General features: G+C 42.3%; 1 protein-coding gene across 2 annotated transcripts in view; it reads right to left on the bottom strand.

The window, feature by feature from the left end:
* Ncoa7 (nuclear receptor coactivator 7) overlaps nt 1–13,189 on the bottom strand; it is a 168,697-nt gene that overhangs the window by 89,031 nt on the left and 66,477 nt on the right. For both annotated transcript variants that reach the window (XM_052169264.1, XM_052169265.1), the window contains exon 3: nt 5,764–5,984. In XM_052169264.1, the coding sequence (XP_052025224.1) occupies nt 5,764–5,984 (221 nt within the window). The remainder of the gene's footprint in view (nt 1–5,763; nt 5,985–13,189) is intronic.

Here is a 13,189-nt window from a genome sequence, read left to right as displayed (position 1 = left end):
TTTAATCACAGCAATCAAGAGGCAGAGGCAGGTGGTTCTCTATGACTTCAAGAACAGCCTGGTCTATAAAATGAGTTCTGGGACAGTCAAGTCTACACAAACTGACCCGGTTTTGAAAAGAACCAAATCTTTTTATGTTTCTAAATTGCTCTACAGGACCCCTGGCATTAACACTTGTGTTAATTAACACATTATGTTATTTTAATAATATACTTTATTCCAAATTGCTTTATTTTCCTGACATAAAATCCATCTCTTCTTATCCTTGTATTTCCATGAACATGTTTCAAATGAACAATGGTCCTACATTGAAATCTATGGCTTTTTCATATTCTTATCCTACCTGTGTGATTTGGAAGGGAAGACGTGCACTATCTTAACATTAAAAAATAATGAAGTGGTCTTTTAAAGTAAAAATATTTTATGCCAACTTAATAGTAGAGTTTGATGTGGCAATAAGTTAATCATCTTTTGGGAGATTTAGAAATGTTCTGATGAACTGTATAAAACGAGGCTTGCCATGGATGCACACGTCTTTAACCTGGTATGGCAGTGGCAGAGGGGCAGAGGAGGCAGGATGATCGCTCTGAGTGTAAGGTCGCCTTGTTCTACACAGTGACTTCCAGGCCAGCGAGTGCAACACACTGAAACTCTGTCTGAAAATAATTTTCCTAAAAACTTAGTAACAGCTAATTTTAAAATCACAGTAAGACACAGAATCATCAAACAATTTCTTTTTAAAAAATTATTCATTTTTATTTTATATATGAGTGTTTGGGCTACATGTATGTCTGTGTACCACATGCATGCAGTATCTAGGAGGCCAAAAGAAGGCATTGGATCCTCTGGGACTAGAGTTATAGGTAGTCATGAAGTTCCATGAAGGTACTGGGAACTGAATCTGGGTCCCCTGTAAGTGCAGCAAATGTTCTTAGCCTCTGAAGCATCTCTCCACTGCCTACACAACTTCTTTTTTGGTTTTTTGGATTTGTTTTTTTTTCCGAGACCGGGTTTCTCTGTGTAGCCCTGGCTGTCCTGGAACTCACTCTGTAGATCAGGCTGGCCTGGAACTCAGAAATCCGCCTGCCTCTGCCTCCCAGAGTGCTGGGATTAAAGGCGTGCATCACCACCGCCCGGCTCCTACACAACTTCTTAAGAGTTTATGCCATATAAATAGAGTAAGTGTCCTATATATTAGCAAATATAAGCGCAAGCACAGAAAGGTAGAATTCACTTGTTCTAGAAACGTTCTGATGTTTACCTACTTTGTGCTGTGCTAGGTACTAAATCTCAGATTATCTGATGCAAACTGTCTTAATGTGATTACTTCCTTTCCTACTTTTTTCTCAAAAACGGAACAGAACATTTATAGAATCGGGACCATATTGTTATGATGAGGCAATTCTAGTGACTCAGTCCCTCTATAATAGTCCTTATTGGCATGCTATTACTGTGTAAGGAGATAGTAATGATGTATTACCCGAGGCTTCAACGAGTCACAGATTAATCTATTTGAAAAAACAAAAACATTTTATCAAAATATCCTTCTTTAGTTCTGATAATTACATTGCATATGCAGAAAAGGCAATCATCAGAAGTAACTGCTTTCAACAAACTCTGTATTTGCATAATTAATAATCTTTTTGCAAGGCCTTTGCTTTTGCTTTGTCATGCTATTGAATTCTGTTTCTTTCCTGTATGCCAATATTTGAAATAGTTCTGTAATGCATAAAATTCAAGAAATAAAACAATCCTGCAGGGAGGGCATCATGGCACAAGGAGGTAGAGGTAGGTGGATCTGTGAGTTCGAGGCCAGCTTGCTCTACATAGTATATCCCAGTATATCCAGAGCTACAGAGTGAGACTCTGTCTTACGATAAGGACAGACCAGCAGGCAGGCAGGCAGACAGACAGACAGACTGCTTCATACTTTCTGTACCCAGGTGATAGGACAACTCCCACCTATACCTTTTCCATTATGCATTTCTGAATTCATGCTGTCGCTTAGCACCACTAGCTCACTTTTGCCTCTGCTCCTGGGATCACCTCTTTCACATATAGATTTCACCTCAGATCTGTAAAGAGCAATAAACAGGCATCTCTAGACCCCTTGAAAGAAACGCCTTAGACTTTCAGAATCACATCTCTAAACACAAAATCCATCACAAAATACTTCCTCATTCTTGAGTTTCAAATGTGCCCTGTACTGACTGCTCTTTTTCTTCCTAATTAGCATATACTGCTCTTCCAGTGAGCAGAATCTCTCCTCAGCACTTCATTTCCCAAAGTTCAGCACAGCCTGTCTTCACCAATTCAGATTCGTCCTGGAAATAATGGCACTTCCTCCAACTTTCCTTGCATTTTACCAGGCAAATCTAAATCCTTAGCAGACAAGATCCTCCCACTGTCAAGTCTCCTCACAGTCCTGCCACAGAGGAGCAACACAGAAAGAGGCAGTAGAACAGGAATGACTCTTGGCTCAAGGTCTGATGCTCCCCCTAGTGGTATAGAACTACATCCTGGAATGGGACTCTGAAAGGCAACAGACTGAGGCCAATCAGATCTGAGTGGGAGCTGAGTGGGCGTTTTCCAACTATGGTCAAATGTGGTTAGAGCAAAGGAAGCCTGAAATTTAGTGACCCACCCAGAGGATTGATCCCAGCACTGGATTCTCCTGATGGAATTCCCCAAATCTCCGAGCCAGTGGCCATCACTGTCATTCTTGAAGGATGACATAATGGCATCTCTTACTATTATTAACAAGGAAAACCACATAGCAATTTCAACTAAATGACTGCACTGTTAACCAATATCCTGTAGAACTTTCCATAAATGGAGCCAAATAAGACAAGAGTATTCATTCATCTATATGTTCTACAGAATGCACATTTAAAACGCATCTGTCAGGACAGGGAAATAACTGAGTAAAGTGATTGCCTTGTATGTATGAAGACCTGAGCTCCAATCTCTAGTACCTATATAAAAAAATGTCTGGCCTGGAGGTGGTGGCACATGCCTTTAATCTCAGCACTCAGGAGGCAAAGGCAAATGGATCTCTGAGTTTGAGATCAGCCTGATCTACAGAGCGTGTTTCTCGAAACCTACCCACTCCTCCACACTTACATACACAAATCTGGTAGGTTGACCCACTTTTGTAATCTCAGCACCAGGAGACAGAGCTAGGTAAAACCTTGAGGCTTCGAGGCTAGCCTACCAGATGAGTTATAGGCCAGTGAGAGACCCTGTACAAAATACACGGTGGATGGTGATGAATGGCCCCAAGATTGGCCTCCACTGACACAAATGAACACAGGTGTGTCCATCATATACATAGACGACATGCACAAAGAGCACCTGTCAAGGCGGAGACACTATAGGGTCTAAATAATCTGCAACCAGAGAATGGTTGCACTGCACTGAGGTAGGACAGTGCTTGTCAAGGTCATCCCACACTGCACTGACCATCCATGAAAATGGTCAAGAACTGGCTTGGCCTGGACAGAGTCAGGAAGGGAGTCTCAGAAGAGATGGTAACTGAACTGATTTGGGGGGTCATAATGAACAAGCAGAATAAAGACAGGGATGTTATTTTAAACTCAACAACACACTTTCAACGGATTCCCCTACAGCAGAAATTAACAAAGCAAGAAGTCACACAAAGCAGGACGCGACACAACTTTCTTAATTCTCTTCTTCTCAGAAGTAGTGGAGTATACTGATGGTTTAAATGTTAAGTGTAAGCTTATTAATTACTTGAGAGCCCCATTCACTAGGGTGGACTGTACAGTGTTTACAAGCACATTGCATTGATGGCTTGACATCAATGGCCCCCAGCTTAGCCATAGGTCACTTGCCCTCTGCAGTACTAGCAGCCCCATGGTCATGGCTGAGAGCAGATTCCTCATCTGTCTGTTAGAGCAATGCATATGAGGCAGCTCTCAGTGCTGCCTCAGTGTAATGTAGCATGACCTTGACAAGCACTGTCCCACGCCAGTGCAGTGCAGGATGACTTTGACAAGCACTGCCCCACCTCAGTGAAGTGCAGGATGACCTTGACAAGTACTGTTCCTCTCACTTTCTCACTGCTGTGACACCTCGCTTTGCAAAGCATAAACTGTTCCGCAAGCACACAGTTTAGTGTAAAGGCCATTCTGATGGGAAGTCAAGGTTGTGGGAGCCTGAAGCAGCTGGTCATGTCTCCTCAGCCAGGAAGAAGAGAAGAGTAGATATTTGTGTTCAAGGAATGGAGCTAGCAGTTTTTAAGATGGATCTTCCCACCTCAATTAACCTAATCAAAAGAATCCTTTGAAGACATGCCCATAGGCTAAATAACGCTTTGCAGATGTGCCCTGGAGGCTTGTATCTAGGTGATTCCGGAACATATTAAAGTAGACACTGACCATATAACATTAGGCCCATTAAGAAGTTATGGTAAACACAGTAGAAGATATGTCTCTCTGCAAGTCCATCACAATCTGGACTAAGATTATTCAGGGTCTGGATCAAGTTCAGGTCTTCAGATCTGCCTACTATTTTGCACTACTTCATCTCATGACTTTAGCTGCAGGATGCTCTCTGAGCACCACTACACCTTTTTTCTCTCTTTGCCTAGCAATATCAAGCCAAATTTCTGACTCTTAATACCTTCTCTCTGTACGCTCTTTGAACTATATTCAGATCTGCATAAGACAGAGCAATCGGTATATGATGGATACAGCTACTCAAGCCATTATTCCCTGTGCACTTGCAGCAATGGCTAGTCTAAGGAACTCTAGAACATTGTGGACTTATTCTAAATGAGGGGTTTTGTGTTTAGTGGTTGTTTCTACCAAACATGTGCTAGGTCTTGTCTCCTCCAAACACTGCAGTCACTACTATCAGTATTTTTATGGACCTATGTATAACCACTAAGGAAAAGAAATAAACCTGGCTCAGTGGGCAAAGTGCCTGCTGTACAATTGGGGGCCTGAATTTTGATTCCCAAAATCCATGTAAAAAGCTGAACATAGTGATGGTCTCCTAAAACTCCAGGGCTGTGAGGCAGAGACAGGAGGATAGCAGGCCAGCAAGTCCAGAGAGACTTTGGGCTCAGTGAGACTGGTCTCAAAAATAAAGGAGAGAGCAATAGAAGATTCTGAATTCAACATTTGATCCCTATCAATAATCTACACACACACACACACACACACACACACACACACAAACACACAGACTCAGAAGAAAACAAAAACAAGAGAAAAAAGTATATTGCTCCTACAGGGAAAATGTTCATCAGTGTAAACCATGTGACAGACTATTAGATAACCAATGTCCAGCGCTGAGTGGAGTATGTTGGTTCACAGCTATCCTTTTTATATCATATAACACATACAGTAAGAGCCAGGGGCATGGGTACTTGTTCTATATGCCATACTGTTAGTATAATGTTATCTCATAAATGGTGATTTTTGACAAATCATTACAGATTTTAGTTTTTCAGGGTGGAAGGTTTTGTTTATTTTTGAGATTTGGTTAGGCTTATCTACACACAGAGAACAGCCTAGCCTGAGCTTCCCATGTCATCCAGGCTGGCTTCACATCTGGCTTAACAGTCATCACAATTTGTTGTTGCTATTGTTAAAGTCTCATGTAACCTAGGCTGGCTTTGATTTTTGTTCCTCTAGCCTCTTTGTCCTGAGCACGGAGATTTTAGTTGAATGTTACCATGCTCAGCCTATGACAGCTTTTTAAAGAAAATACTTCCACGGTGTCACAAGTACTCACCAACACTGTAGTATCTCTTCAGTTCCGTGCGCCTGATTTCCTTTAACTGATTATTTTTTCTCTTCTTTTTGTCATCAGTGCTGTGGTCCCCTTCTGCTGCGATGTTGGACTTGTCTTGTTCCAAAATGACTGAATTAGCATCATCTTTCCCGGAATGACTCTTTACGGCTGCAGCTGAGACTATCTCTGCATTTTGTTTGGCTTGTTTTTTCTTTTTTAGTCTATGAATGAAAAGAGAGAAACATTGAAGAAGTTGTTACATGCCATACTAATTTTATGCTATGGGACTCTAAAATGGATATATAAAACACTCTCTGATTCTCTCTCTCTCTCTCTCTCTCTCTCTCTCTCTCTCTCTCTCTCTCTCTCTCTCTCTCTCTCTCTCTCTCTCCCTCCCTCCCTCCCTCCCTCCCTCCCTCCTCTCTCAATTCTTGGCAAGCAAGCATACAGATTGGCTCTAGGTGCTGGGCTTACAGGCCTGGGTCTTCCTCCACCTTTCTTTTGGTAGAACTGGGGATTGAATCCAGGTTTTGTACATGATGGGCAAGCATGCTATGACTGAGCTTTATCCTCAGTTGTTTTCACTTAAAAAGAAGGAAGAGGAAGAAGGGGAGGAGGCAAAAGGAGGAGGAGATAGTAGTTTAAAGGCAGAGTCTCATAAAATTATTCAAGTTATTTTTCTTTTCTAGCCACTTAACTATTCTAACATGAAGACCAGGGGGTCTTTGCTCAATTTTGCATCCACAATAATAAATGTCAGAGAAGTATGGGATATGTTCTAGGTCTAAGAAAAATGAAATTTTTCTATAGGCCCTGCGATGATGAATATTGTTATTAAATCAAGGTACAGTAACCCATCTATAAGGGCTCGTTTGGGGCATTGCATGTTTTGAAAAGCGTGGTTTTCTGTTGTACCCAAGAACTGAGAGACAAGCAGGTATGAAACGTATCTTATTCTGGCTTACAGGCAGGATCAAGAATTCTAACACCTGACTCTGGTTTGTGTGACTCTTTCCTTTATATAGATGATAAGAGCCCTACAGTGCTACATCTCTTAAGATCTAAAATCCCCTGGTAACAGTATGGATAGACACTAGGAGCATCACTGTGATTACTCATATGAGCACTGGCTGATAACTTAGTGAACATATCCGATGATTTTAGTTACTTCCAAGGCCAAGGTGTATGCACTGAAAATAATCCTCATTCACTGAATCCAGCCCCTGCAGATGTTTCCCAAGGAATGCATGCTCTGCAACGAACTGGGGTGCACCCTCTAGGCAACAAGTCCTTGAGAAAGTTTGTGTTCTACAGAGCTTAAGCTCTTTCATAAGGCCTCTAACCTCTTGAACCTGGGCATTATGCTTAACTGCCTGGGTAAAAAGAGACTTCAGATTTGAAGTCTGCATTCTGCTACACAGTTCTCTTGCCCTCGGCTCCACAACTGAAGACAACACACAGCTTATTGAACATGGAGAAGTGAAGCTGGTACCTACATAGAGTTGTCTGTCACTCCTTCCAGCTAACATCATTAGTCCAGGTAGGAAGGTACTCTGTATGCTACCAAAAAAGATAAAACACCAACCCAGCTACAAACCCTTGGATCTATAATGGTGTCCTGCCTGCAAGATATGCTCGTGCAATGAGGGAGTAACCAACCAATGTCTGATTTGACTCAAGGCCCACTCCTTGATATGGATAGGGTAAGTGCCTTGCTCAGCCATCATCAATCAAAAGCTTCCTTCTGCCTCAGATGGCAACACATACAGAGGCCCATTGCCAGACATTATGCAGAGAATGAGAGACTTTGGAACACTCAGCCCTAAAGGAGATGTTGGCATCAAATCCCTCCAGTCAGGGCCCAGGGAACCCTGTAGAAGAGGAAGCAGGAAACAAAGAGCCAGAGGCGATGGAGGACACCAAGAAAACCGAGCCTTCTAAATCAACAGGACGGATGTGCATATGAATTCACTGAGACTGAGGCAGCATGCACTAGGCATGTATTGAGTCCGTTCAAGATGGGGGTGATCCTAGAGCTGGAGGAAGTGGGCCAGTGTGCTACATGCTATCTTTCACTGAGCATCTAAGGCTTTCATTTACTTGTATAAATGGTCTAAAAGACAAGACAGCTGGGGAAAATGAGCAGGGGAGTACACATCTCTTTGTGTACTTATCTGAACACACACACACACACACACAAAACTACAAATTAAAGTTAAGGAACTTCAATAAGAGATTATTTTCAATGAGCACATTGTTAGTTTCTATCAGGTTTTAAGCCATTTTGTTGGTAAAAGAATAGGTGGTTCTTCATGAAGTTAGGTCTGATAATGCCTCTACTAAAATAATACTTTTCGTATCAAATTACCACTTGAAGTTTAACTTGCAATGCCCTGGCTCTGTGGAGAGATCAAGCATCTCTTTATAAGGCGTGGTTTCTGTAAAGTCCTGACTTCTTTCTCAAAATGCTGGGTGTGGGTGGGCAGGCTGGTCCTGCTCTATGCAATGAGATCATCAAACCTTGCTTGAACTGAACCTTTCACATCATTCAAAAATGACGTTTTTTTTTTCTAGAAGAAAGCAGATGCATAAAATTAGTTCTGTCTCTGTCTCCTGAGATATGCTGTTTTCTTCATGTTCTGGATTTTTCCTCTTGTTGTCCCCGTTTCACCCTCTCCCAGTGATAATTAAATCCACTCTGATCTGGGGCACATGTTTTGATGAGCAGCAGCAGTGTTTGGGAACATCTCATTAGACACTAATTTTTGCTCATGGAAATTAGAAAATGAGATATATTGTTTTACTTGTCTTTGTCTCTGTCTTTACAGAATATTGCCAATGGTATAGCCAAACAGTTGTTACTTCAGAAAGGGAAAATGGATAGAAAATAGTAATACTATAGTAATTCTAGTTTAGAATAAAGCAGAGTACATTTTAGTGCTTTAGAATTTTTTCTAAAATCAGTTTTTGTTTTTGAATAGGGTAATCATTGTTTTGGACATAATCATTATAACGAACTGGAACATTGTGGTCTTGCAGCTGGAAATCAGAGGAATTCCTGGAACTCTGATAGGAAGCCCGTCCTTCCAGACACGGGAATAGATATTTACCACCTTTTCCAAGACTGAGGCAGCCTGATGAGTGTGGCCAAGATAAGAGTCCTCAGACTCTGCTTTCTGGAGCTTTTTAAGTTTTCTCCTTTGTTTTTAGAGTCGCATCTAACACAGTAACATTAGTCTCACAGTAGGGATTTTCTATAGCTGCACTGAGATCAACTGAAACAAATGTCTTATAGAAAACCAAACTCCTTTATTTCATTGAGAATGTGTGTGTGTGTACTTGAGCTATGTGCACATTTCTGTGTGGAGATCTGTATATATGTGTGCACTCGTGTATTTGTGTGTGTGGAGGCCAGAGTTCAACACTAGGCCTATTCCTTGATAACTGGCCACCTTATTTTTTGAGACAGGATTTATCATTGAGCCTGGAGCTCATCTTCAAAGCACTGGATTATACTTAGCATTTGATTGTTATAGGCATAAATGAAGAAAACAAATCTTTATTCGGTTAGATTACACTTTCTTTAAAAGAAATCACAAGTACAAGAACAATCATTTTTATCTTTCCCTTCCACTGTTCCATTTAAACCACATCCCTTCTAGCTGCTAAACCTCCCAAGCAAGTCTACCTCTCTTCTTGTTCTCTTCCCAATGAGTATGTCAGATGCTCTGCCTGGATGACTTCTCCAATACTATTATTGTTTGTTTTATCATAAAAGTGATATACTGTACTACAACATTCAAACTGTAGAAAAGTCAGAATAATTCTTAAGTGTGATGACTGAGGGAGCTAATAGGAAAGCTAGAAGCAAGGGGAGATGCCATGCCGGGTGTTTGCCCTCTCCTTAGGGTACACAGAGCACCACTAGCCCGCCACTGGGAGGATTGCTGTGGTTCTCAGTTGCCTGTGTACCCAGGTGCTGCTGGCATAGTTGGGAGTTGGGAAAGGAGTCCCAGGTAGGCAGCTCCCCTCGGGGCGTCCCCAGGTGTCAGGCAGGAAGTTCCCAGAAGAGCACAGGACAGGGGTGGATCCCAGTTTGGTTCTACATAAGTGCCCAGTGTATGGAGGAGTTGGGAAAGAAGCCCTCCCATGCCCACCCCGCATGATCCTTTACAAAGAGAAGGTCCTTGCTGGGTGAAACTGCTTTATTTGGTGGTGAGTGAGAATGCATATACCTTCCTCAGGATGAACCAGGAATTAAAGACCTTTTGCCAAGCAGAATACCCAAGTAGGGAAGAAGTTCATTGGCTGAGCACTCAGGGCCTGTCTAAATACCTCATTAGCATTGAGAACTCCAGGTTTTTATGCTACCTGATTTTTCTCAGGTAGAGGCAAGTGTGGGGGCTTAGAATATCCCCCTCCCAGTCAAGGTCAGAAAAGAAGAAAACCTGGTAACAGAGTCTCACATTTTGAGCAGAACTCAGTGGCTATCTGGTCATGGTGGACTTTGACCTTAATTATCAGTTTTCCCACAGGGAGATGATAGTGACAGACCTTCCCCGAGAACAAAGTGAGCCATGGTCTGGACTCTCTATCTTCCTACCGTGGTATTCAGAAGACCTTGTTTACAGTGGTTTTTTTCTTTTAAACAGTAAAGCAAAAGGCACTCCCATGATATAAGCATACCTCATTCTCTTCCCATTACTGTCCTTGCCACAGCTAGCAGGACAACTAGGTGATACTGTTAAATAATTTATAGAACTGAATCAAACCAGTTTCCTAACGTATAGAAGATGAGTTTGGGACACTGGCACTGATCAGACATGGCTCTGAAAACCTTCCTGACTCTACAGTTCCCTTCTCTGGGCAGCAATGTAGAGAGGAACACAGAGTGCTGAGACACTAAAGCACGCACTAGCCCTTGCAGTGAGCATTCCAAAAGAAAGGACTTCTGCTAACCGATGCTCAAGGCTGAGGGAAGGCTCATGTTTACTGCTTCATTACTGCTGTGTGACTGGGCAAGCACACAACGGAGCCACTCGCTCACTGGGCTTCAAATCACTCCCCCACAGAGATGCTCGTCATACCTGTTCCTAATCGCTACTTTTGTGTTTTCAAGAAGGGATGCCCACCTCTTGAGGCAGATATTTCATTTGAACAGAATCATGCAATGTTATAATTCAAAATATATTAAATGGATGGGTTAGGGATACAGCTCTGTGATAGGGTGTTTACTTAGCATCCATGCAGCCTTGAATTCAGTACAAAGATAACCAATAGAACCACAGCCTTCTTTAGTTGATATTAACATTTGGCTTTTCTTAATTTTAAATTCAAAGTTCATGTGTTTCTGAAAATTGTACCACAGAAATAGCTATCTAGTGCGGCACTGTTCCATAAAATAATTAGTACACACACACACACACACACACACACACACACACACACATACACACACACACATGGATGTGTATGCCATGGCACTTGTGTGGAGGTCAGAATTAATTCTGTGGAACAGGGTCTCTTTTCTTCCACCAGTTATGTGGGGACTGGGGACCAAACTCAGGTGCCATGTTTTTGAAGCTAGCACTTTTATCAAAAAGCTACAAAGAGCACACATGGAAGCACCCATGGCTCCAGATGCATAGGCAGCAGAGAATGGCCTTGTTGGACATCAAAGGGAGAAGAGGCCCTTGGTCCTGAGAAGGCTCGATGCCCCACCATAGGGGAATGCCAGGACAGGGAAGCAGGAATGGGTGGGCTGGTGAGCAGGGGGAGGGGGAATGGGATGAGGGTTTTCAGAGGGGAAACCAAGGAAGGGGTAACATTTGAAATGTAAATAAAGAAAATATCTGGTGCACCCAGAAGCTGGCTGGGAGGAAGCATCGAGCTCTGGTGAGTCTGGCCCTACAGAGCATAGGATCCAGTCCTGAGGCCTCTGGCGGGAGCCTTCTAGTCTCCACTTCAGGATCGGGAACAGCCTGGGCCATGGCACCCTGTCTCCAGGAAGTGCAAGAGGCCAGCTGTGCACCTGGAGCCTGGCTGGGAGGAAGCCGGTCCAGCCCTACAGAGAGGAGGATCCAGTCCTGAGGCCTCTGGCTGGAGCCTTCCAGTCTCCACCTCTGGATCTGGAACAGGCTGGGCCACAACAGCCTGGGCCACAGCACCCAGTCTCCAGGCAGTGCAGGAGGTCAGCTGTGCACCTGGAGACCAGCTGGGAAGAGGCAGCTTGCACTGGTGAGTCCAGCATTGACAACAAGACCAACTAACATGAGTGAGAACTAGATGGCAAAAGGCAAACATAGGTACGTTACTAACAGAAATCAAGGCAATATGGCAGCATCTGAACCCAATTCTCCATTAGCAGCGTGTCCTGGATACCTCAACACACCAGAAAAACAAGATTTGGATTTAAAATCACTGGTCATGATGTTGGTACTTGAACACATGAAGGACATACTTAAAGAAATTCAGGAGAAAATGGATCAAAAGTTAGAAGCCCTTGCAAGGGAAACACAAAAATCATTGAAAGAAATTCAGGAGAATACAAAAGCTAATAATGAGGAAACGCAAAAAAAACACTTAAAGAAATACAGGAGAACTTTGGTCAACAGGCTGAGGTCATGAAAGAGGAAACACAAAAATCTCTTAAAGAATTACCGGAAAGCACAAACAAGCAAGTGAAGGAGCTAAGCAAAACCATCCAGGATCTAAAATCAGAAGTAGAAACAACTAAGAAATCTCAAAGGGAGACAACTTTGGAGATAGAAAACCTTGGGAAGAAATCAGGGGACATAGATGCAAATATCAACAAGAGAATACAAGAGATAGAAGAAAGAATCTCAGATGCTGAAGATACCATAGAAACCATAGACTCAACAGTTAAAGAAAATGCAAAATGCAAAAAGCTTGTAACCCAAAACATCCAGGAAATCCAGGACACAATGAGAAGACCAAACCTAAGGATTATAGGCATAGCTGAGAGTAAAGATTTACAACTTAAAGGGCCAGCAAATATCTTCAATAAAATTATGGAAGAAAACTTCCCTAACCTAAAGAGAGAGAGAAATACCCTTGAATATACAAGAAGCCTACAGAACTCCAAATAGACTGGACCAGAACAGAAATATCTCCCGTCACATAATAATCAAAACCCAAAAATATACTAAACAAAGAAAGAATATTAAAGGCAGTAAGAGAAAAAGGCCAAGTAACATATAAAGGAAGATCTATCAGAATTACACCAGACTTCTCACCAGAGACTATGAAAGCTAGAAGATCCTGGGCAGATCTCATGCAGATTCTAAGAGAACACAAATGCCAGCCAAAACTACTATACCCAGCAAAACTCTCAATCACCATAGAAGGAGAAACTAAGATATTCCATGACAAAACCAAGTTTATCCAATATCTTTCCACAAACCCA

The sequence above is a fragment of the Apodemus sylvaticus genome, chromosome 23 (genome assembly GCF_947179515.1).
Source record: "Apodemus sylvaticus chromosome 23, mApoSyl1.1, whole genome shotgun sequence".
Taxonomy (NCBI): domain Eukaryota; kingdom Metazoa; phylum Chordata; class Mammalia; order Rodentia; family Muridae; genus Apodemus; species Apodemus sylvaticus.
This window is presented reverse-complemented; position numbering and strand designations above follow the sequence as displayed.